Source organism: Prunus avium, chromosome 1 (genome assembly GCF_965620075.1).
Source record: "Prunus avium chromosome 1, drPruAviu1.hap1.1, whole genome shotgun sequence".
Lineage (NCBI taxonomy): Eukaryota > Viridiplantae > Streptophyta > Magnoliopsida > Rosales > Rosaceae > Prunus > Prunus avium.
Window position 1 is genome coordinate 62,017,161 of NC_142284.1, and position 25,211 is coordinate 62,042,371.

Here is a 25,211-nt window from a genome sequence, read left to right on the forward strand (position 1 = left end):
CCTTAAATCTAGTTAGTTATCTAATGCTAGGCGCCATATATGAACTAACAAAACAATAAGCAAAGCAGCCCATGACATAGCTAGGACTATAAAAAAAACACTACTCAGGAATAGAAGAATGGAAGCAATCAGCAGATAGATCTAAGCGAAATTGAAATCTATCAATTAAATAACTGCAAAATAGACCGACTCATAGTCATAGACCACAGTAAAGTCTAGAGTCGTCATAGTCATAGTCACACAGTGAGAGAAGCTCCATTGTCGGCTGGTGTGAGATTCAAGATCATGGTAGCAGCCTTGACGGCCCATGCATCAGGTTTCGGGTAATTTTTCATGCTGGAGTCTCCAAAACATGACTCAAGCATGTCGGTGTGTATGACACCGGGGTTGAGTGCAAGAATTGCCATTTCACTAGGCAACTCCCTAGCAACCGATCGGGTCAAGCCCTCCACAGCCCATTTGGATGCACAGTAAGGGGCCACGTGTGCCGCACCCGATCGGCCCCATCCTGAAGACATGTTGACTATGATTCCCGCTGGGTTCTTCCCCTCATTCCGCGACAGCATCAGCGGAATGAAGTGGCGCAACACGTTAGCGATTCCCTTGACATTGGTGTCAATGACGCTGTCGAACTCTTCCACCGGCACCTCCCAAAGCTTCTTGTTGTCGTTGATGATGCCCGCATTGTTCACTATTATATCTGGAATGCCCCTCTTTTCCTTCACAACTCGTGCCAGCTCAGCAATGCTGGTATTCGACCTCTGCCAATAAATAAATATAATAACACACACACACAAAAAAAAACAAATCAAACCAAATTACTCGAATCTAAAACAAAAAAGGAGTCAAAATAATCTTCCAAGTTTGTTAGAAAAACTATGAAATGATTGAGTAGACGAGGATGAAACATTTTTGAGCAACGATAGTTATGACACCTTCAGATCATAGATTCAGGTCCAACAAGGAGTCACACTTGACACCAGTTTTATATCATTTCTTGCAAGTTTGCAACTAGTCAATTCTTTTATATGATTTCAGACATGTACAAAATCTCAGTTCTACATTTCATACTAAGACATTAATCCCTAAATCAATGCACTAATTCCCCCAAAGTACAAGCATATAATTGCCTTCACACATCTTCAAAGACAATACAACACCTTGCCTGATAGTATTTATCACTTAAAAATAACCTATCCACAGATTCCATTGAGTCTTCATGTTAATACTTTACAGGGTAGCGTCTACTAACATGCGATGGCATGGAACTTTAAAAGAGTCCATAGTAAGAAAACAATCACAAAAAGCAAGAGGGAAAAGAACGGAAGTATTAATTGATCAAATATAGAGAAACATGTGTTGTACAAGTATTTTTTGGTAAAGCATTTAGACCGTCAACTAACTCAAAGATTATACTAACCAAGAAAGGCATTAGGTACAGGTTATAAACAGAGCATCAAGGAATAAGTTCTTCACGCAATTCACATACATGTGGACTAATCTTTAACAGCTTAAGTTTCAAGATACATACAAGAGGGTCCCGATTTATTCGATCAAAAGAAGTTTTTAAGCGGCCCCTACTTATTCATTTATTTGCTTCTTTTCTTGTAGAGGGCATCTTTTCTCTTATTTATCAAGTGCAACTTTTTAGCATTATATCATAATGTTCATGCACATTTTCTTGCTTCCAAGAAGCACCCCATTATGTACTACTTAGATCATTGTTGTTACCATGAAACAATCTAACAGGAAAGACATTTTCTAGTAGAAGAATTTGTGTAAGACTTTTCAGTTTCTTTCTCATTTTTCAAAATAAATTAAATATAAAAATGGAACATCTGAAATCATCATGTTTTAAAGGGCCAACCTTTTTGCGCTCTTAACCAATACTTTTCCTTTTACTTTGCTTCATGTCTATCAAGAATTCATCAAAACTGTATCACAAATAAAGAAACGCATTTTCTAGATTAACAATTCAGCAGCACATTTTGCACACCAGAACAACCAAACTAAGCCTAAGACAGAAATGAAAAAATAAGAAAAATAATGACTAATAAATTGCTCAAAATTCAAATTCCAAGTTAATTAATCAAATTATTACTTACGACGTCGGTGTTGAGGAAGAGGTGTTTGTCGGAGGAGAGCTCGGATTGGAGGGCGCTGAGCTTATCCTGGGCACGGGAGCAGCCGATTACGGTGTGGCCCCTCTTGGCCATCTCTACCGCCAGCGCTCGCCCCAGCCCTTTGCTCACTCCCGTTATCACTACAATCCGAGACGCCGCGACGCCGCCTCCTCCTCCCTTGCTCAACACGTTCATCTCTCTCAGTCTCAGCCTCTCTCTCGGATTCTGATTCTTAATTATGTCTCGTCTGGAACCTAATGCCCCTCTCTCTCTCTCTCTTTCCCTCTCTTAGGCTGCTCTTCTCCAAGTATGAAGTGGGCTGTACGGTTGGAGATGAAGCTGCTTTTATTATAGTAATCAAAATATAAAAAGGGAGATTCACTATTATACCTAATATAATGGCCCAAAATTAAAAATAAAACCCTATATGAAAGAGGAAAAATTTCAATTCTTTTGTTTATAATTTGTCCCATTTTTCACTTTTATTCATGTGATTTCAATTGTAGCAGTATGCGTCGTTCACAAGAGGTATTTTGGACGAAATTAAAAGAAATATATCATAATTTATAATTTATCATTGAATTGAGATGGATTCAAAACTACATGAACAAAATTGACAGAATTGAAAAAATAAATACCAAAGTGGTTAAACAAGTAAATTATAGAGGCCACAAATGACGTTTTGCCATAAAAATAAGGTCAAAAGTCACTTTTGATCCTAGTTTCAATTCCGGCAATTTTGCCATTGTAGTTTCGTATTTGTACTAATTCAAAGACAAGTTAGTTCTAATAAAAAATAAAATAAAAATAGAGAGATTAGGAGGTTGACCACATGTTTTTCATGAAAAAAAAGAAAAAGATAAAAAGAAAGTTGTTCAGGTTAAGGAGGACGGGTCATATCACGTGCTGGAGATAATTAGCATGAATTGAAACTGCTAGTTTAATCAGGTTGGAGGAAGCGATTGCTGCAGCAGAAGAATCACCACTTTTTTAGTGTGAGAAAGAGTCAGAGACAGAAGCAACACCTACTCCGCTTACACGACCTAAGAATGCGCCCAGGAATGAAGTTACACACCTTACTGATTACTCTCCACCAGTGGATACTAGCCATGGGAAAAAATCCAGATACCTATAATTCATGTATTTATTTGATTGTGATTGCTTAGCCGTTATAATTGCATATACATTTATAACTATTGTGAAATTCTTTCTTTTTTCAAAACACATTTTCTATATTTCATCAAGTTTAAACGGATCAAGTTCAAGGAATATTCAGACCAATATAAAAAATAATTAAAAAAAGTTAAAAGAATTATTAATGGTTATAAAACTAACAAAATGTTGCTGCCCAGGATCGAACTGGGGACCTTTAGTGTGTAAGACTAACGTGATAACCACTACACCACAGCAACAATAGATGAATAACGATGCTAATACATTGTATATCTAATATTTGAAAGTAGATTGACTCAACAAGATAAATATTTGTGTTTTTTTTTAATCCCTGGGGTATATCCATTAAATATTATTCGTTAGTTCTGTAGAGTTCCAAATCTGACCAAAAATAGTAAAAAATAAATAATTAAAATACCCTTTTTTGTTAATCCCTGGGCAAGGCATGGAGGTGCCAAAGGTAGGCTTAGGCACGGGGGCGCCGAAGGTGAGCTCAGGTACGGGGGTACCGAAGGTGAGCTTGGGCACTAGGGTGCCGAAGGTGGGCTTAGGCACGGGGTGCCGGAGGTGAGCTTAGGCACGGGGTGCCGAAGGGGAGCTTAGGCACTGGGGTGCCAAAGGTGGGCTTAGGCACGGGGGTGCCGAAGGTGGGCTTAGGCACGGGGGTGCCGAAGGTGAGCTTAGGCACGGGGGTGCCGAAGGTGAGCTTAGGCACGGGGGTGCCAAAGGTGAGCTTAGGCACTAGGGTGCCAAAGGTGAGCTTGGGCACTGGGGGTGCCGAAGGCAAATGAGATGCCAAAGGTGACACAAAGCTTGCATGGGGCAAGGCAATGTGCCTGGGCACGAGGGTGCCGAAGAGAAGGAATGCATATGTGCAAATTTTATTATTATTTTAAGAAATTTGGGTACCTTGTGGATATTTGAGCTTGTGGCATGTCCTTGGAGCTGGGCCTTCAGAGCTTCGGCAAGGGCTTGTCCTTCGGCAGGAAGAATGAGGGGCTTGATCCCGCGAGTTTCCAAGTTCTTGGTAGGTGGGCCTCATGAGCTGGGCTTCAGCGGGGGCTGGGGGCTTCCAGATTTGGAAAGGGTGTCTTGGGGGCACTTTACGAGCTGGGTCCATGGGGGTCCGAGTGTTCGTTTAGTAGAAAGGCCAAGGTGGCGCGAAGGTGTGTTTGAAACTTCAGCAATGGAGTTTTATGCGATGTTGGGCTTGAGCAATGGCCTTGGGGCCGGGTTCCAAAGCTGGGCTTCGGCAAGCCTCCTTGACCCAGGTGGTGGCTAGGGTTTTGAGGGTAGATTCGGATTTTTAGAGGCTGGGTCCTTCCGTTTTTGAAACGTAGCTGGGGCCTTTTTGTAGCTGGGCCCTTGTGCTTTTATAGCTAGGGTTTTTATACCTTCGGTAAGGGAGTCCAAAGATTGGAGATAAGGGCCAGGGTTTGGGGGAGAGGAGGTGCAAGTCCCCTATTAGCTTAAGACATGTCGTCACCTTTTAGCTTGAGGGGCTGGGTCAGCCAAAAATTGGTAAGTCACTCCTTCACCTTCTGCATGCTCCCTGCCGTTCGGCAGGGAAGCTAGGCTCCAAAATATATTCGGAGCTGGGTCCGTAGTTCAGCTCGGAGGAGGTGCCGATCGGCAAGAGATATTCGAAGGTATTTTGGTGAGGGGCTGATCTGTCTTCGGCGAGGAGTGGGTCTAAGTGCCTAGTTTTCGCATCGAGTTGGAGCTGGGTCCGTGGTGTCGTTCATCATTTGTTCGTGGAGGGGGGTTCATCCAATCTAGGACCGTCTAGGGTCTGGGTCCTTGACTGACGGCAAGGAAGTGATTGGAGCCTTTCGATCCTTCTGAAGTGTGGGCAAAGTTTTTAGCTGGTCCTTCAAGGCGTTCGCGATTTCTCTTGGCTTCAATTGGTGCCGTGAGGTTTCAAATGCTTTTGCCAGAGCTGGGGTGTCTTTGGCAAGAGCTTTTGAAAGATAGATAGATGGCTGCAAGGGTTTTTGCAAGGAGAAGACTCAAGTTCGTTCGGCAAGCTCCGACTGATAGACCTTCGGAGCTAAGGCTGGGGTCTCTTGTACTGTTGTAAGGAACCTGGGTCAGCCAAGCAAGGGTGTCGTGACCATGGCAAGGGTATGGTGGGGTGCCGAAGGCAGCGCACGCCGAATGATGGAGCTTGTGGGACAAGCTCAAGTCCCCATATTTTTACTCTTCAAAGAAGTGTCGGTCGGTACTTTGAACTGAGATGTTGGGTTGGCCCTGCAAGCCATGCAAAGTATAGCCACACTGATTGGCTTTCTTAAAATATCATCTTCTGCAATTTGTTGACCTGGCATTCAAGGTGGCTCCAATAAGGCATTGCCTAACGGCAGCCTAGGTGATGTTGATTGTATGGGTGCCGAAGAGCACTGGAGAGGGGAGAACGACAGAAGCCTTTTGTGTCAATTCCCACAGACGGCGCCAAACTGTTGATGCTCAAAATGGTTGGGCCATTATTGAGTCCAACTTAGTGATGAGGTGTGATGGATGAAGGGTGAAGGCTTGGACCTTCAGCAGGTATGTGAGGGCTTTGGCCAATTTATAAATATACAAAAGACAAGATATATGTGGTTCACCCTTAATGAATGGGCTACGTCCACAGAGAAGATGTTCTCATTATGATATTGTTTACATTTGTACAAGGGGGTTAGACCCAAAGATAAATGGAAGAAGGCCTAGGGCCTAAAGTACAAAGCTAGGAGTCTGGAGCCCAGGGGTCAAGTCCCCGGGTCTGGAGACCCAGGACCCGAAGGCTGGACTAACAGGAGAGTCCTGAAGAGGGAGCCCCCAGCTCAGTTTTTCATCCTCTCTTAAGTGGAGAGTGGTATGCTTTTATAGGTGAGAGGGAGCCTTCACTTCTTGTTGTTTTCCGATGTGGGACTCCTCTTGCTTTGCTTAGAGTTCCTTTTAGTCTTCTAGTTGCTTGGTCAGTTATGGTGTCAACAACCCTGAACTATGTCAGATCTCCAAGAGTCTTGGAAGGTGTCCTTCAAGGTTGATAATGATAAATAAGATTTTGTTTCGCCAAGAGCCAATTTAATTAGAAAAGCATTCATGTGATATTTTGAACGTAGTGTTAAGTTTTAAGTTAACATCGATGTTGGGCATGAAAAAATTGAGAAATAACCAAAATTGTTCTTATTAAACCTAAAAAAAAAATTAAAAAAATTGGGCCATTGAAAGTTTCGTAACGGACTAAAATGGACCGAAATTCAATATACCAACCCAAATCCATACGTACCCCAAGTATCAATAATTCTATAATGAGGGTCTTTAAGTGAGGTCCTAATTCTTAACCGTTAGATCAAATTAGTTAATCGTTGATCAAATTAGTTAGCATTATTTGACAATTAAGAAATAAAACTTCACCTAAATGTCATATATAAGACCCTCGAGTCTCCCCAAAATATTGATTTACACTAAAGATTTTGGGCTATCGAAAGTTCAGTGCGGTTAACGAGTTGGGTTATTTCCCGAACCGAACAATCCTTGGCCAAACCTACACACGAGTTTATGATTGCAAAAGTAAAGTGCATTATGTGAGCTACTCGTACAAAAAAGTAGTTCAAAAGAGTAAACGGTGTCGTTCGTCTTTCATGTCGGAATTAAACGGCGCGATTTCCTTGCTATCATAACTTTCTGGAGCATTTTATTTTCCCGGAAAATTCACGTCTGAAACGAAGCGCTCGATAATGGACCTGGCAGACCCAGTAGCCAAAGAAGGAGGAGAAGCAGATGCTGAGCCTAAAACGGAACGTTTAGCGGAAGAGAAAGGGACGAATAGGAAGGAGAAGAGGAAGGCAATGAAGAAGATTAAAAGGAAGCAGACGAGGAAGGAGATGGCGCTGAAAGAGCGAGAGGAAGAAGAGGCGATACTCAATGACCCTCAAGAGCTTATGAAAATTAAGCTGATGGAGCAAGAGGAGGCCGAGAGGTCAGAGAGAGAGAGGAAGCTGTTTGAGGAGCGAGAGAGAGCGTGGATCGAAGCCATGGAGATTAAGAGGAAGAAACAAATTGAAGAAGAAGAAGAAGAAGAAGAGGAACGGAGAATGAAGGCTCTAGAAGAAGAAGAATTGTCTCGGAAACAACAGGTTGTTTTGTTTATCCCTCTTTGTTTTTTGGACTGCAATTTTTTATCTCTCTCTGTCTTATGTGGTATCACCAGCATACGTTTATATTTGGATTTGGGGTCTGTTTGGTTGCTGAGAAAGTTGGAAAGGATGGCATGTGGAGGGGCGGACCCACAAAGGTACAAATGGGTTCGCCTGACATGGCCGTGTACATGCTGCTTGACTTGCATTTTAGCCTCTTGCATTTTAGCCTATGAAGGCTATATTGGTTGCTAAGTTGAATTGACAACCCAGCCAAGTAATCAAATTTTGATCACTTTTGTCAATTTGATTGGCTGCATGGTATATCAACAAGAAATAAATTGTAGTGGCTCCCTTGATCATCATGATTTTCCATGTCAGTAAACTTGTGTGTTAAACCCAAACTAGGTTCAAAATTATAAGTTAATAGATACAAAAATAGGAACATATTCATGAGCCAATTAAAGTCCTAGAACACATGAATATGTGTACTGGAAGGGGGTTTGTGTTTTACCATAAATTATGAATGAAAGTGTTACCATTTTAATTTTTGGAGTTATTTTCGCCAGAAAAAAATATAGGAACTTTTACACATTGACCCTACGGAGTAAAAATCCTGGATCCGCCACATGATGTGGTTATTAGAGTTCACCTATATACTTCTTCCGATTTTGACTCTTCTTATGTATTTTCAGTTTATTTAGTTTATGGTCTGTATGGTTCCTCAGAATGTGCCTGAAATATGACAGTTAGGGGAAAATATTGCTCAGGAAGAGTAGGATTTCTGAATATAATTATATTCATGAATTTGGTTATGGGATATGCTTGATTAGCGAGTAAGTGTTGTAAAGTGAGAGTTCACATGGACATTTGTTATGGATTCTAAATAATGCTATGCCGACTGGTGTGGATTGTGCATTCTATTCTTTTACATGTACAGTTTTTTTTTGGGGGGTTAATTTATTAATGCAAATTGCATCGTTGATAAATCCGTTTTGTGGAGCGGTGGTCCTTGTACATGGGATGCAAGATGTTTCTGTTGTCAGTTGAAATAATAGGTGCATGCCTGTGGTAGTAGGCATGCTCTTTCATTTGGAGACGAAAATATTTTGTTGCTGGAATGAATGTTGCTAATGTTTGGTCAGAACTTCTTTTATAATTCATGAGGAAGATATAAGCATTATCTGCTAGAAGAAGCAAGAAATATTGTTTAAAATGCTATCTAGAGGGGAGATCAACTTCTTTTTAGCATTATGGTTCATAATTTATTTTGGTTTGGCAATAGTTCGAGAGGAAATATCTTTATTGTCTTAGAAATGTTTTTTCATTATTACTTGCAATATGTATGGCAGGTTGAAAATGAAAATGACGGTAATGAGGTTGATGATTGGGACTATATAGAAGAAGGGCCTGCTGAAATCATCTGGCAAGGAAATGAGATAATTGTCAAGAAGAAAAGGATCAAGGTTCCAAAGAGGAACACAGACCAGCAAAGTAGAAAGGGGGTGCGTAACATGAATCTGGAACTTTGGTTAGATATATATTTTCTTATAGGTCATCTTACAGTGTGCTTGCTTTTTCGGTTTTACCAAAAAGTTTAAATTGTAGAATTTGTCATTTGTTTGACAGGATTGTGATAGGCCCACGTCAAATCCTCTCCCTCCGCAATCCGAAGCATTTTCTGATTATAAAAATTCATCAATGTCAGCACAGCAGCTGATTGAGAATGTTGCTCAACAAGTACCCCATTTTGGAACTGAACAGGTATGCCCCTCTCTCTCTCTCTCTCTCTCTCTCTCTCTCTCTCTCTCCCTCTCTCTCTCTCTCTCTCTCTCTCTCTCTCTCTCTCATTATTATCCATTTCTGTGTTGATAACTCTTCATATCTATGCCAATAGTTTACTTCATGATTTGACCTAGTTATTTTGTTCATTGGTGAAGATCATAGTCAATAATCCCTAAGTTATGTTCATCGGTGACAGGATAAAGCTCATTGTCCTTTTCATTTGAAAACTGGGGCTTGTCGGTTTGGTCAGCGTTGTAGCAGAGTCCATTTCTACCCTGATAAATCATCCACACTGCTTATCAAGAACATGTACAATGGTCCAGGACTTGCTTGGGAACAGGATGAGGTGCTGGAGGTCTGTTAATGCTGCCATGCCTTCATGTGATTCTTGTATCCTAATTCTAACTTTGGGTTTTCGTATCTTTCACTGAATCTGTGAAACCTTTGTTTATGCCGTATCATTGCATATGAAAGAAAGCAGTTCATAGAGTTCCCTTAAAAGCAAAAGTTTGCTCACTAAAAAATATAATTATTTTCTAGTCCAACCCTGTTGAGTAGGCATATCTGACATTGAGCTGTTATCTAATCCTACTCTCTTCACAGGCTATTCTATCTTATTTGTTTCTTCTTTGAGCTGTTATCGGTTTGAAGGTTTTTCATTTGATTGCATACCATGTGTCTTAGTTCAGGAATGTGGTTTAGTTAATTTGTTCTTCTTTTCATTTATGAAATGGTACTCTTCTTCTTTGACATGATTTATCAGAGATTCATTTGCGATATTCACTTTGGTGGGGATTCACGGTTTCGGCCTTGGTTGTATTGGAATTAAAGATACCCCAATAGTGTATCCTTCGTGCTGGCAATGGAATTTTGTTCCCATATAACATGTTCATTGTTTACTTAATCTTATTATCATTTATGTCATAAGTTTTTCTTCCCTATTTGTTTATCTTTTACACTTATATTTAATGTACCATCTTTTACACTTACTTTTGGTGTTCTACTTTGCAAGGAATTTTAAATTTTTATCAATTAAAAGAAAGAGGAGTTGCACGATGTATTTTTGAAGAGATGTTTTAGTTGTCACTTGTCCTCAGGATGTTTCTGTTATTTTATGCCATTAAGAGATATTCTGGTTCAGTCTTCATAGTTGTGGTTTGTTTCTGTTTGAAGTTTTCATTGTTTCATAAGTGCATGAGTTTACTGTAGTAGTAGTACAAGTTTTGTTCCTTAACAACTTATAGTTTTTTGGGCAATATATCTGGTCCTGGGAGTTATTGATGCTGTGTGACATCACTTCTTACATCCCACAGTTTGAGATTGTTGGTGGCAAATTTTAGAAGTATGTGAATGCAATTAGCTCTTCCTTTACTCTGAAAATGTCAAAGGAAAAGGAAATGGAAATATGAAAAGAACTGTCTTAAAAGATATGCAGAATCTATTATGAAGACTGGATCGCTTTTCTTTCCCATAACCAGAATGTGAAGTTTGTAAATAATTCAGTGAGATGTTATTTCATGTGCTGGTTCATTATGAAGCATTAATTGAACTGGAATCAGTACCTTGGATATAAATTTCTAAATTTATAGTGTGGTGCAACTGGAAATCATATATGATAAGCTTGTTTGGTGCAACTGGATATAAATTTCTAAATTTATAGTTTGTGCAACTATGATTATATTCATACAGATTCTCTATTTATAACTCTGTTCTAAGACTCTAATATATCAGGTACATCATTGAATGTCACTGTGTTGTTTAATTTCATGTAACTTTTGGGTATTCGGCTCCCGTGTTCTTGGTCTTTGTAGTGGATAAATCAAGTGTAATATGCATAAACTTTCCAGTTACTCAGCTTAACTACCAATATGACAAGAGGAGATGATTTATACAATCTCTTCTTTCAGTTTCTCGCATTGTTGCATCACAATGCCCTACATTGGTGTTTAATATGTTTAGTCTATTCTGAGCACATGAAAGTAGTTACTGTAGGTTCTTCTAAATTTTATACTTGGTTTCCATGCTCTGGATTTAACTGAGCCTCCTAAATTAATCCTCGTGTTGGTGTGGCTTAAAAATCTGAATTTTGTTGATTGGTCTAGAATTGTCTGAAAGTTATAGCTTTTTTCATCATTTTCAAAAGCACTCTGGGGCTCATTTTAAGCCTGGAGCTGACAATTCTCAGTTTAGTGCGTTAGATGAAGACTTTCAATGTGGTGAAACTTGTGTTAAGAAGTGCATGCTTTCATTAAAGTCCAAGGTGGGAGGAACTGTGGTTGTTATCAGTTTGGTATTAATTGGTATATGCATATTGGTTTTGGTTAATGTCGTGGTAACCATTATTAGCTCTAGATTATTTTGCATGTTGTTTTTCTTAGTTGACATATGTTTGAAGGTCTTTTGGTGGAGGATGCATGGCTCACCTGTAGTGTATCTTGACAAAATTTAATATTGGGACTGGCCATTTGTCTCTTTTAATTTTAGTATAAGTTGATGAGTATAATTTTTCTGGTTTAATATTTTTCCCTCTTTTCAGCATACTGATGAGGAGGTAGAGCGCTGTTATGAAGAATTTTATGAGGATGTGCATACAGAGTTCTTGAAGTTTGGTGAAATTATAAATTTCAAGGTTTCTGACAGCTCCCTTGTGATTACCAGACTACTTATTGTTTTTTTGTTTATTGTTGTTTCTAAGAAACATAATTTACAGGGGACAAGTTGTGTCCACTGGTCTATCTACATTTGATTGGTAACATGTCAACCTAAAACTGTCCCTACCCTTTTCCAACTTGTATGCATAGTGATTGTTCTATATGTAATTACCCTGTGGAGCCCTTTTAAAAATGAACTCTCTCTCTCTCTCTCTCTCTCTCTCTCTCCCCCCCCCCCCCCCCCCCCAAAATCTCTTCTTACATTTGGACATTACCTTCCTATTCAGGCCATCCAATTTCTCTGTTGGTAATCTTACAGTGACATGTGAATATCTGTGTCAGGTGTGTAGAAATGGTGCATTCCACTTGAGGGGAAACGTGTACATACACTACAAATCACTGGATTCAGCTGTGCTTGCACATCAATCTATCAATGGTCGCTACTTTGCTGGGAAACAGGTATTGCATTTCCTTTGTGTTTGAATGAGTGCTTATTTGAAGTTTAATGTAATTGAGTTGATATTTACATAGTTGTCTGCTTGCTTCTAATTATAGCTGGCTACCAGTTTAACTAACTTATTTCCCAGCCTTGCTATAGGTTTCTTTGTCTAAAACATGTCAGGATATCCCTTTTACTGTAATTCATCTTGGTTGGGGTGGATTTTTGTGTTTATTTAATCAGTTAATTGGTTTTAATAAAATCATAAGAAAAATGAGAGAGAAATTCGATTTGGCAAAAGTAATTTTATGTTGTTGAATTACCTGTAAGGCATATCATGTACCTACTCGGTAATAACGGGTTTGATTTACTTTTGTTCTTGCTGAGAATATGAGATATCTGGCATAGGAAAAATATATTAGACCTTGTTACCTCAACTGCATGGCATCTCCTCTGCTATAGTTAAGATGCATGATCACAACTCAAGTCAAAAACTGTACAGATGAGTAGATCCTATTATGTACTGATGGATAGATCCCCTTTTCACAGATATTTTGTCTATATATTCTCAGATTTTTTGAATCCCACTGCAAAAATTGCATTGCTAGGTGTGCTGGAACACATTTGATATGGCTTGTCATTTCAAATGAATATATATAATTTCTCATTGTTTCATACTTTACACATTGCTATTGAATGAAGGGATAAATTGAATTTGAATTTGAATTTGGCATTTCTATGAAGCGATACATAGGCATCTGTTGGACATGCACACACAGCCACTGAAAAGTATGTTACTTTAAAGGAACTACGTTTTATTGAGGTGTATATTGTAAATTTAGGCTTTGAATTATTAATGTGTACACTGAAGCCATCAGCTCTTTATTTCATTCTCAAATCTCTTTATTTATCTTTCACTTCCATAACATGTTAATTTCCTGACTTTGTTTACATTTTTCCGAACTCTCAGCTTTGGGGGTGGTTTTGTTGACCTAGTTATTGTTTTTAACAGATAAGTTGCGAATTTATCAATGTGACCCGATGGAAGGTTGCCATATGTGGGGAATATATGAAGTCGAGGTACAAGGTACAGTCCTTTCCCACTTTTCTATTTGAGTCTTACTCTAGAGTAGGTGTTAAATTGGGTCGTACTTTTTAGATCGAATAAATTTGACAGAATTTTGTTTTGGAGTAATAAAATAAGCTTTGGCTTTTATATGTCAATTCTAACTTTGAAGTCTGACCATTCTCTTTTGTAATCTTTCTTGTTTCATCTTGCAGACATGTTCCCATGGTACAGCTTGCAATTTTATCCACTGTTTCCGCAATCCTGGTGGAGACTATGAATGGGCTGATAGTGATAGACCGGCCCCAAAATATTGGGTGAGGAAAATGGTCGCTTTATTTGGTTATTCTGATGCAGACGAGAAACAGATGGTAGAGGAAAATTTTGGACAGCTGAGGAACTCTAGCAAGATGACAATGGCAGATTCTGAGAGGTAATCTTTTCATTTAGCAGCAGCTTAAGCTTTTGGAAATATTAGGTGACCGACAAAACTTATTATGCTATTAGATTCAATCCCTAGAACTACAACCTCCCAATTTACATCGAAAAAGGGCAAGAAAAGACGGACCAATCTGCATGTGACAGTTTGCATTGTAGAAATTTATCTTGTTTGATGCCAGGGTTTATATAGCACATAAAAATATCATCAGTTATATTGCATGTCCCAACCATATGCAGTTATGCATCTGAGGGAAGAACCATTTTTGGTAGAAAGCAGCCGATGATGGTAATGTGAAACTACAACTGCCCTCATTCGGGTTTAATGTGCTAAATTTTTCCCTGTGATTGAAGTGCCCATTTGTTAATTTGGATGAAGTTTGTATGATCTACAGGCTTAACTATTTTATATTTATATGAATTACTATGAAGGGCATAATTTGATGTTAGGTGTTGGATTTAATGCTCCTTATTTTATTGGTCAGGTGAACAATACAATAGATTTGTGAGAACTTCTTGGTCTTTGTCTTCCAACTCTTCTATATTGTTTGCATTGCAAAACAGTGCAGCAGTTGAGAAGAGAGTTTGTTCTCTATGTTAACTTGTGTTTTTCTTCCTCTTTTCCTTATAGATAGATTCTTATAGTTTACAGATGCAGGTACGGGTTGCGAAGATCTAGATCTAGAGGGAGGGATTACTCGAGTTTCATTGGTTCTGGTAGAAGATATGACAGTGAAGATTATGTTTTAAAGGGTGCAGAACGACAGAGGCATACAGGTGATGATAGACATCAAGGAAAAACTCTTGATGAGGATCGATGTGAAGAGAATGAGAACTTAAAAGACTATCATCGTAGGAAGAGCAGAAGGTGTGATACTGAATTTGATAGACAGTTGTTGGATAGGGAAGAGGACAGAGATAGACACCATGATCACACAAGGAAAAGCTCAAGACAACGAAACAGGGGCCACAAGAACAAAACCTATGAAACTGAATCTGACGGAGATTTGTCTGATAGGGCACGGAACAGAGTAACACAGCATGGTTGCACCGGGGAAAGCTCAAGCCAACAGCGGAAAGGAGAGTTCCTGGATGAATATGGAGATTGGCAGAACCATAATCATGAAGTTGATAGGGTTTGGTCAGATAGGGACAAAGACAGAGATGCATACCATGACAACAGGAAAAGTTCAGGACACAAGAGGAAAGTGGGATGTCCAGATAATCATAACGACAGAAAGAACAGAACTCATGATATGGATGAAGAGTGGTCAGACAGCAACAGCAAAGGTGGCAAGCACCACAGTAGGAGGAAAAGATTCGGACACATTAGCAAAGCTTCTGAATTCTCAAATCACGGGGATAGAACCACCAGGTCTTGTAGTTATGAACTTAGTCATGATTTGTCGGAAAATGATGCAGAAAGAAACCCTAGTCATGCTAGGAAACGATCAAAGCGCTTGGATGAAGTGTCAGATATTTCAGATGAGGATCGAGTCCCGGCACAGAATTTGGAACATAGACATGATCGTCTGAGCCTAGAGATGAGAGAAGCAGAGGCTCTTGTTAAAAAATTGAAGTCAGATGGAACCCACGAGTCCAGCAGTTTGGGTCAAGATGGTGAGAGATATAGATCACATGATTTTGATATAAGATGCATATCTGATGTACGCATGGACAAACAGGATCGCTGGGAACCCGAAGATGGTTCTGTTGAGATATTTCATAATTCTAAAACGAAAGCTGGAAGTTCAGAGAGTTATGAGTCTGGCAGGCCAGGTCCATATAATGAAAGAGGTGAATCAAGTGATTTTGATTCAGAAGATAAAGTTGGCCAGGAAGATCAATATGAATCTGACAAGGTAGCTCATTCAAAACACCGAAAATCAAGGAGAAAGTCTACACTCGACGATCGCAAGCGTGACAGTGAAAACAGATCACTGTGTAGCAGCCAATCAAGCCATAGGAGACATTCCAATAGGTTGGAGGCCACAGATTCATCTGAAGATAACAACGAATCTGGAAGGAAGCACAACCAGAAGCACCATGCAGATCATAGATCTCGTGATCACAAACGAGATCATAAAAGCAGGAGGTTAGCCACGTGATATTCATCTCTAAGAATGTTTAGAAGAAGGTTATGTCCGCAAAGAATGTGACTTGTTTAATTTAGCTGATTTAGGGATGTGAATGAAGGTTTTATTAGCAACAGGACATGATACAGAGCAGAGTGTCGGGTGCTGTGCTTGTGTTTTTGTATTATTGAGAGCTAACAGTTTTGAATTACGTGAAATCCATTACGCAGCCATCTATAATATATGCAACTTTTACTTTTAAAAAACATTGAAAGAATGGGCTGCAAAACTTTTTTGACATCTTTAAGCTTGTAATCAACTAGCTAAATACTTCTCTTACGAATATTAAAAATGTCTCAAGTTTGAAAAAAACAACTTACTCGTATTCATAAAATTCGAATCCCCCTTCCATTGTTTAAAAGAGCAACTTGAGTGTTTGTTCCAAGAAAAACCCAAAATAAACAGAAGGCTTATAAGCCCAAAATTAATAAAAGGTTACTGAAATCGTCAACCCAAGCTTCATTCCAATAGAACGACCCAAAGACAAAAGGCTCAAATGAGCCCAAACTCATTCTACCAGTTTCAAGCTGATCGTGCCATCCCCAATTTTGAGGTTGGCTGGCTTTGACTAGGGTAGTAATCTTGTAAGCCAGCGGCTCAGGTGGGAATATCTTTTTGCGAACCTCTATTTGGGGCTCTATCTCAGCCATTGAAGTGATCTCAACGGTTGGATAGAAAAAACAAGCTCACAGTAGAATCGGGTGCAATGTGGTTTCTCTTTTGCCGCGCGCGCCTTTTTTTTTTTTATAATTCCTTGCACCATTTAATTAATTTATGAATTATCAGTGCAAACCCCAAAATCTGCAAACCCCAAAATCTGACAACAAATACCCAAAAGTCATAACTTCACCCAAAAACCAGATTAAAGAAAAAAGAGGTTTTCATTTGTGGAAAATATCAACTTCTCACCCATTTCTGAACTTCTCATCTCAAGACCCATTTCTAAACTTCTTCATGATCGAGTGTTGCATCTGATATCAAAACCCTTTCCAGTCGCGCATTCCTTCCCTCCTCCTCCGTAATCGAGTGTTGCCTAAGAATCATCAACGGTATGTGCAAAATCTGCATTTCTGAACTTCTCCCAAATCGAGTTTTGATATTTTAAAGAAGCATCAGCCAGTTCTGTTGGTATGTGTTGATCATATTTTGATTATTATGGATATGGGTAGCCGATTCTGTATCCAAATGTGTTGATTGTATGCGAGTAGTATGTATATGGGTATGATTTTTGTATCTTGCAAATAGGTGAGTAGTACGGTACGGATATGGGTATCAGTTTTGTATCTTGCGAATAGCTGAGTATGGATTTGGGTATCATTTATGTATCTTTCCAATAACTGAGTAGTATAGATATGGGCATCATATTCTGAATTTGAATGTGTATCATTTTTCTATTTTGATAATAGGTAAGAAATATAAATTTGGGTATCCGATTTTGTATCTGAAGGTGTTGATAAAAGTGCAAATAGTATGGATGTGGGTATCATTTTTGTGTGTTTCTAATACGTGACTAGTATGGATTTGGATACCAGATTCTGTATGGATATGGGTAGCCGATTCTGTATCCAAATGTGTTGATAGTATGCGAGTAGTATGTATATGGGCATGATTTTTGTATCTTGCCAATAAGTGAGTAGCATGGATATGGGTATCAGTTTTGTATCTTGCGAATAGCTGAGTATGGATTTGGGTATCATTTATGTATCTTGCCAATAACTGAGTAGTATAGATTTGGGTAAGTTTTTCTATCTTGATAATAGGTAAGAAATATAAATTTGGGTATCCGATTTTGTATCTGAAGGTGTTGATAAAAGTGCAAATAGTATGGATATGGGTATCATTTTTGTGTGTTTCTAATACGTGACTAGTATGGATTTGGATACCAGATTCTGTATGGATATGGGTAGCCGATTCTGTATCCAAATGTGTTGATAGTATGCGAGTAGTATGTATATGGGCATGATTTTTGTATCTTGCCAATAACTGAGTAGCACGGATATGGGTATCAGTTTTGTATCTTGCGAATAGCTGAGTATGGATTTGGGTATCATTTATGTATCTTGCCAATAACTGAGTAGTACAGATTTGGGTATCATATTCTAAATTTGAATGTGTATCATTTTTCTATCTTGATAATAGGTAAGAAATATAAATTTGGGTATCCGATTTTGTATCTGAAGGTGTTGATAAAAGTGCAAATAGTATGGATATGGGTATCATTTTTGTGTGTTTCTAATACGTGACTAGTATGGATTTGGATACCAGATTCTGTATCTCAATGTTTATATATTAGATATTTAATATTTATGTCTACTTTTACACCAGATGCTAGAGCTTTGTTTTTCTCATTTGAATAGGGGATCTGAGATAGTGAGTAGTATAGATATGACTTTCAGATTTTGTATCTGAACGTGTTGAACTTTGTATGTTAACTTGGGTACATGTTGTATGTTGCAGGTATAAAATGGAATATGGGTTCGAACTTTGTTGTCCGGAATCAGAGGTGTATTCAGCGAGGGTAAATAATTTGTGTGTGCCGAGTACTGTACTTTCTAATTTTATGTTGCAGTTCAATGAAGAACACAGGAGAAGATTTAGAGGGTCATGCTTTGGGCACTTGATGGACGTAGATAAAATTCAATTTAGTGGTCAACTCGTGCATGGTCTGGCCCTTCGCCGCGTCGCTGGACTCGGTGTCAAGGACATGCACGGGCTTAGTTATGCAATAGGGTCCAAAGTGGTGCAGTTCACTGCAAAAGACTTCTGTCTAATTAGTGGGTTGAAATTTGGAGTAGAGCCTTCCATACCTAGTGCAGATGGTGGTGTGCATCAGCTGCTTAATCGTCATTTCACCAACAAGAATCACATAACCTTACACGACATAGAAAAAGCATTCTTAAACTCCAAAAGGGGAAGTGAAGACTGCTTCAAATTGGGAATGCTTTACTTTGTAGAGTTTGTGATATTGGGGAAAGCCCCCATTGTTAGGATCAATGAAGACTATGTACACTTAGTACATAATATGGAGGAATTCAACAACTTTCCATGGGGTTCTATATCATTTGAGTACCTACAGGATTCTTTGTTGTTTGCTCCTGGGAAAAAAGACATTGATGAGAAGGATCATGAGAAAGGAAAAGGACAGAGCAAGGGAAAAGAGGAGGTGAAAAGGGCCGTGAAAAAAAGGAAGAAAAAGGTGGAGAACGAGAAGCGTATAAGAATTAACAGACCAGCGTGGAGTATAAAGGGATTGAGTTTTGCTTTCCAGGTATTGTTTAGTTAATAATTTATGTTTTGTAAAGTTATGTTCATAAATAAGTATTGACTCAGGAAATGATTTGGTGTAGGTTTGGGCTTATGAAGTAATTCCTGAATTGGAAATGGCTCCCCTGAGATATTGTAAGCGGAAGGATGAAGCTGAATTAATGCCTCGGATTTGCTGGTGGGAATCTACAGATAAAACCCCCGAGTTTAGAAAGCTGAACGCGTACATTTTTCAGAGCAAAGAGGTATTCACCAAATAATATCTTTATTTGATGAGTGATGTTGTTATGTGTATTGTACATAACATGTTAACTATGTTTTTGTGACAGCCTCTTTCGTTGCGCCTGCTGCGACCAAGTCTACGAGAGATGCAGCAAAATTACTGGAGTTGGGGATCAGATTTTCCTGAAGGTGATGCACCTAATATTGGTCCTCAATTAAGTAAGGACCTTGCTGAAGTAAACCATGTTGTGCAGCAGTTGAGGGATGAGATTGCATTATTGCATCACGAGAAAAGTGAGCAGTGGGAGAAATTTGTACATTTCAAGGACTCTACTGCTCATGGAATGGAAGTCATGAGGTTAGAGTTGGTTGCATTGAGAAAAATTATAGGCGATGGAGGTGGCAATGTGGTTCTGCCATCTTTTGTAAAGGTGACCCCAATGGAAAAAGATGATTCTATAGGTGGAAATGAGGGTCACGGTCATCAGCCTGAAAATGTTGTTGTAAATGATAAGGGAGAGCTGGAATACATACCCCCTGAGATAAACTGGGATGACCATGCATTGGTTTGTCGGACCCTAGTTACATTTCTTCAAAACCCTTGTCGAAAGAGGAAAATCTCAATTGAAGATGATGAAGCAGATGAAGATAAGAATGATGTTGATGATGGTGTAACTGTTGTCCAAAAGAAGAAGGTTCGAGGACGAGGTACGACTGTTCAGCCTGCCATGAAGAGGCCAAGGTCTGTGCTAAGAGAAACTCCATGGCAAGGGCAGGAGTTTCCCAATATTGAGGATGACACAGTTGGTTTTACTTTTGACCCCCTGAGGCCAATTCCTCATGATTCCCTTCTAAAGATGGCGAAATTCTTGTGGGAATGGGGCCAAGAAAAGGAGTAAGTTATCCTGGTTTTAGCCTTTAATGAATTTCAAAGATTGTATTATGACAACTTATTGACCTGTTGGTGAGTCCGATTGCCTTTTCTCCTATCGAACTTGGCGAATCTGATTTGATTGCAATATTTGTTGACAATTGCAGTTCGCATGTGAGATTATGTGGAGAAGAAGGTGTAGACGCTTCACATGACTTCTTTGTTCGCCTTCTGAGCATGAATGGATGGTTGGATGACACAGTAAGTATAGAGATCTCCATTACTCCACCATAATGGTTCATTTATTAGGTTAATATTGAAAACAACACTTTTGGTGTAGAACATTGACATGGGATTGTATCTGGTACGAGAGCGGCAGAAGAGGTATCCAAATTTAGTGGGTTCGGACTGGACGATAGTCGATACTCTGTTTCAGGTATAACTCTTTCATAATTAAGCATGATGACTTGGTTCAATTGGTATCTAAATTGATGCATAACTGATATGGTGCTATGTAGAAGTATGCTGCAATAGATTTGAAGCATATGCGGCTTTATGGGGGAAAGGACGACAGGCCCCATAGTAGAGCTCTAGTGAAAATGGTTAACGGCGAGCTGCATAAGTGGAGTAAACCTTGGATGTCTGTTAAGAAGGTTTTTCTGCCTTACAATTGTGTAAGGCAGAAGCACTGGGTGACACTCGCTTTAGATTTAACCACTTGTGAAATATTTGTGTACGATTCCAAATTAGATTTGTGCAGAACTCAAACATTGATAAAAGCATTGCAGCCGGTTGCGAAATTGATCCCTATGTTGTTAAAAGAAGCTGGATATGTTGGTGGTTGTCCTCTACGAACAACTGAGTGGCCAGTGAATCGAGTAACTGATGTTCCCCAACAAGTTGGTGGGTGAGTAACTTTCCACCTACAAATTTACATATGTTATTTGCAAATTGATAATGTAAATTTTTTACGGTGTCATGCTAACTTTCAGGGGGGACTGCGGGATATTTGTCCTAAAATATTGTGAATTTCTCAGCTCCAATGTAGAGTTGATGCAATTGAGTGCTGATGTCATCCATTTATTCCGGTTAAAGCTTGCAATAGACTTGTTGCAGGGATGCTGCAGTATATAGGTGTGATTGTGGGTGATGGAATTATTGAACTATTTCGGTAGAGCTCTATTTGGGTAGTTCATGTTTTCATTTTGTTGGTAAGAATGGTTTAGGTACTGGAAGAGGATTCTGTTGGGATTACCAGATCCCCTCTGATTTGCACTGAGGGTATAAAAAATATCTTTTGCTGGGGCTATGCCTCCTTTGTTTATAGAACAAATATTGAAAAACTGTATTTTACTAGCAACGCACTCCATTTTAGCTAATCAAAAATATTTTTTTATTTTAAATTCATTATAATTATAATAAGGAGCCAAAATGACCATCTTAGCACCGCGCCGACTTTTCTTTGTTTCAGTGTTGGTTGAAGAAGTCGACATTCCCCATAATGAAATGCATGTATTGCACGTCTCGACCAATCTATAAAACACAGGGGAAAAAAATACTTTAAATAAAAAAGTTAAACAAAATAAGAATACAACAGAGTTGCACATGTTCAGTCAAAAAGGGAACTTCTGATCGGCTGGTGGTGCACTTGTTCCTTCACTGGTAATCCCATAAGTGGATCCCCATAAGTCCCAAAACTGGTTCCCCGGGTGTCCTAGTAGTGGCTTTGGGGTTGGTTTCGGTTTCTTTCTTCTTTACCAGTTCCGAATGGAGACAATGACATCAAGGCTTGATCAACCACTGTTGCACAAATGCAAATTTAAAGAACACTTAATTGACACACCACTAATGCACAAATGCAAATTTAAAACTAAAAATAAGTAAAGAAGTGCAAAAGAAATGAAACAACACAAGAAAACTAAAGAAAAACACAAACAGCATTTTCTATCGCCATTTTATCACCTGTTTATCACCTGTGAACAGTGCCGTGAACAGTGAACAGTGACATGAACAGTGCCGTGAACAGTGACGACCGGTCGCGTGAACAGTGACGACCGGTCGTTTTTAGGCAGAGTCGAAATTTCAATAAACGTGAAAAGAGACCGGTCGTCAGGTAAAAGCGACCGGTCGTTTTTGGGCAGAGTCGAATTCTCTGTTTTTCAGTTTCGACCTCTGTCCAGTGTTTTGCTTATAACTTTCCAACCGTTTGTCCAAAATTCACGTTCTTTATACGGTTGGATTCAGCACAGAAAATGAAAGAACACAACGCGGACCAAAAGTCCAAAACAATTACAGAAACAAATAAAATTCAGTAACAAAGACTTGTCCAATAGAGCTCAAATTCCGGATTTCCAGAGCTGTGGTAACATGTTGGATTGGTTGGATAGGCAATACTTGTCCAATAGAGCTCAAATTTGGATATGTTGTAGTTAACATCTATTGGAACAAGTCTCATGAAGATCATGACCTCATCCGAGCACCAGAGTATGTTTATCCCAGGCCAAGAAGTTGACCTACGAAAATGAACAAAAACAAAGTTTATAACCAATAATGCACTTTTAGCTCATTTTCATTCCAACCAAGGTAAAATCTAACAAAACACAAAAAGGAAGTAAAAAGCTATAAAATGTCAAGAACTAACTCAAAATAGTGGGTGAATAACATGAAAAATCATGTGTAAAAATGAACCGAACAACCACATATAGTATTTAAAGCATTAACTTGGGTTTTCCAACGTGCACATGCACAATCTTGGGTTTTCCAACGTGCACATGCACAATCTATACCCACCCCAAGTTATTCTTTCTTGATAGCATAAAAACATAAGTGATTTTTGAGAAAGTTATTCTTTCTTGATAGCCTAAAACATATATAATATGAGAAGGAAATATTCATATTTCAGAATACTTTTTACGAATAATTCATCAAACCTAAACCCTAAACCCTAAACCCTAAACCCTAAACCCTAATCCTAACCCTAACCCTAACCCCTTACTTTATAACCCCTAAACCATACCATTTTTATTAAATTTTGAAGTGTTAAGAAATATTTTTAAGAACTAGTTATAATCAAATTTTGTTGTAAATACGTGTAAACCATAAGCTATTGTGTTTTGATCACATAAGGACTTGATCAAAAATCGGATGTAATGTAGATAATATATCAAAAATCGGCATATCATCCAATTAATTATTCATTTTTACTTCAAAATTAAATTTAAAAATCTATTATAATTCAAAGAAATTCCAAAAAAATTATGTCCGGATTGGTATGACATTTCCTTCAATCATGTAGATCAAATTTCACCATTGTATTGAAATGTCGATCCAATCCTTATGTGATCAAACAAACAATAACTTAGGGTTTACAAAGTTTAGTTATGTTTTGATTTGCATCATTCATATTTAGGGATGACCCTCAAAATTAATTTTAAAACAATTGTAAACCACTTTTTGGACTTGAGATACGAAGTATTGGTGCTCAGAAATACGTATGTATTTTTTTGTATTTTAATATTTTAAACGATTTTACAAGAAAATATGATTAAAATATAACAAATGTGACACTTGTCAACGCAAGGAGAGCCCAGCATCCCTTCCACTTCCACGTGTCAGCAGGGGACGCTGCCACATCGCATCTCATCCAATTAACTATTTCTTTTTACTTTAAAATTGTTTTAAAATGATAAGGGTTAGAGTTTAGGGTTTAGGGGTTATGGGTTATGCGTACGAAGTATTATGGAATCAGTGTTTTCATACGATACACTTCTCATATTTTATATATATATGTTTTTGTGCTATCAAAACACAATAACTTGGGATGGGTATTATATTATATTCTGCATGCAATAGTCATGCTGTCAACTTGTTCTAAGTAGGGGATGTGGAATGTCCATGTCTATTGTTGAGACTAAAGTGGAGGGTCATCACAGTGCATGGGGAGAGCCTAAAGTGGCGGCTATTTTCATGTGTATCCAACGTCTGTCAAGGCTACTGTCCATAAGTGGATAAGCCGTCAATTGAGATATATAAACATTAACTACAATCTACTATAAAACAACTAAAGCTATTGAAGGGGATTGAGTGGAGGTCGTTTTGGCGGGAAAAAGGTCATGACTTAGTATTTGTACGCTCTCCCACAGCAAGCATTTCCTCAAAAAATTCCAAGACTTATAATGTCTTCACATAACAAAATTCTCCCTATAGTTTTAAATACTCCACCACAAAAAAATCCTGATGCGTTCTCGCATGGGAAGAGTAAAGCTGCAGATGATGTTGAAGGTGTTGCCAAATGCCTTAAGTTTTCATATGACGTTGAGGATGCAAGTGGTATTGGACAACCTAGGTATGAGATGTTGATGCTGGCAATCAAACGACAACAGATACGTCTAAAGTGGCATGAAGAAACCCTGAGGGAGCAGAAAAAACAAGCAAAATTTTACCTAGGAACCGTAAAGAAGATGAAATTAAAGGTTAAGCTTGCGAAACAGGATGCCTTTCGAAAGTTCTGTGCTTCAAAAGAGGCAGTTCAAATGAGGGAAGCTGAGGCACGTAAAGGATTTGATCTATTCCGCGAGTATGCCAGAGGGGTTGTGCCGGAGTACAACTGGGATGCTATTACCATGCAGTAAAATCCAAAACTGCAATGTTTTTTGGGTTATGTGGAGGACCTTTGTTTCAACCTTATGTACAGCCATTATCTTGGGTTTAGCTCGTTGGTGTCCAAACAGTATGTTTATGTATCCTTATAGAGTCATAAGTGATTCTCGAAGGTATGTTTTGCTGATGTAAGATGACAAAAAGGTTTGATTTGTATAATGTGTGATAATCCTAACTAGCAGTGTGTAAAAACTGTTGGTAAAATTGGCTCATCTAACCTAAGGATACAAGCTTCGGGTAAAGCGACCGGTCCCGGTCGCTCCA

The 25,211-nt window shown here is 38.7% G+C and overlaps 3 protein-coding genes and 1 non-coding gene across 4 annotated transcripts; 2 read left to right on the forward strand and 2 right to left on the reverse strand.

Annotated features, from left to right (window-relative positions):
* Nucleotides 1-142: 142 nt before the first annotated feature.
* Nucleotides 143-2,455, reverse strand: LOC110765597 (NAD(P)-binding Rossmann-fold superfamily protein). Its single transcript, XM_021968744.2, has 2 exons — nucleotides 2,106-2,455; nucleotides 143-761 (listed from the first exon to the last, which is right to left on the reverse strand). The coding sequence occupies exons 1-2, from the start codon at nucleotides 2,316-2,318 to the stop codon at nucleotides 237-239; spliced, it is 738 nt and encodes a 245-aa protein (XP_021824436.2). The 5' UTR covers nucleotides 2,319-2,455; the 3' UTR covers nucleotides 143-236.
* Nucleotides 2,456-3,462: 1,007 nt separating this feature from the next.
* Nucleotides 3,463-3,535, reverse strand: TRNAV-UAC (transfer RNA valine (anticodon UAC)). The gene has a single exon. It is a non-coding gene; the product is annotated as a tRNA-Val (tRNA).
* A 3,322-nt stretch (nucleotides 3,536-6,857) lies between these two features.
* LOC110765695 (Zinc finger C-x8-C-x5-C-x3-H type family protein) lies at nucleotides 6,858-16,139 on the forward strand. Its single transcript, XM_021968898.2, has 9 exons — nucleotides 6,858-7,417; nucleotides 8,770-8,922; nucleotides 9,047-9,181; nucleotides 9,399-9,557; nucleotides 11,739-11,831; nucleotides 12,196-12,312; nucleotides 13,305-13,379; nucleotides 13,574-13,791; nucleotides 14,455-16,139. Exons 1-9 carry the CDS (start codon nucleotides 7,019-7,021, stop codon nucleotides 15,902-15,904), a joined length of 2,799 nt encoding a protein of 932 aa, XP_021824590.2. The 5' UTR covers nucleotides 6,858-7,018; the 3' UTR covers nucleotides 15,905-16,139.
* Nucleotides 16,140-18,159: 2,020 nt separating this feature from the next.
* On the forward strand, nucleotides 18,160-21,422 carry LOC148298145 (uncharacterized). The gene is made up of 7 exons (XM_088249932.1): nucleotides 18,160-19,199; nucleotides 19,279-19,440; nucleotides 19,525-20,312; nucleotides 20,456-20,549; nucleotides 20,629-20,724; nucleotides 20,807-21,195; nucleotides 21,281-21,422. The coding sequence occupies exons 1-7, from the start codon at nucleotides 18,357-18,359 to the stop codon at nucleotides 21,420-21,422; spliced, it is 2,514 nt and encodes an 837-aa protein (XP_088106058.1). The 5' UTR covers nucleotides 18,160-18,356.
* The last annotated feature ends 3,789 nt before the right edge of the window (nucleotides 21,423-25,211 follow it).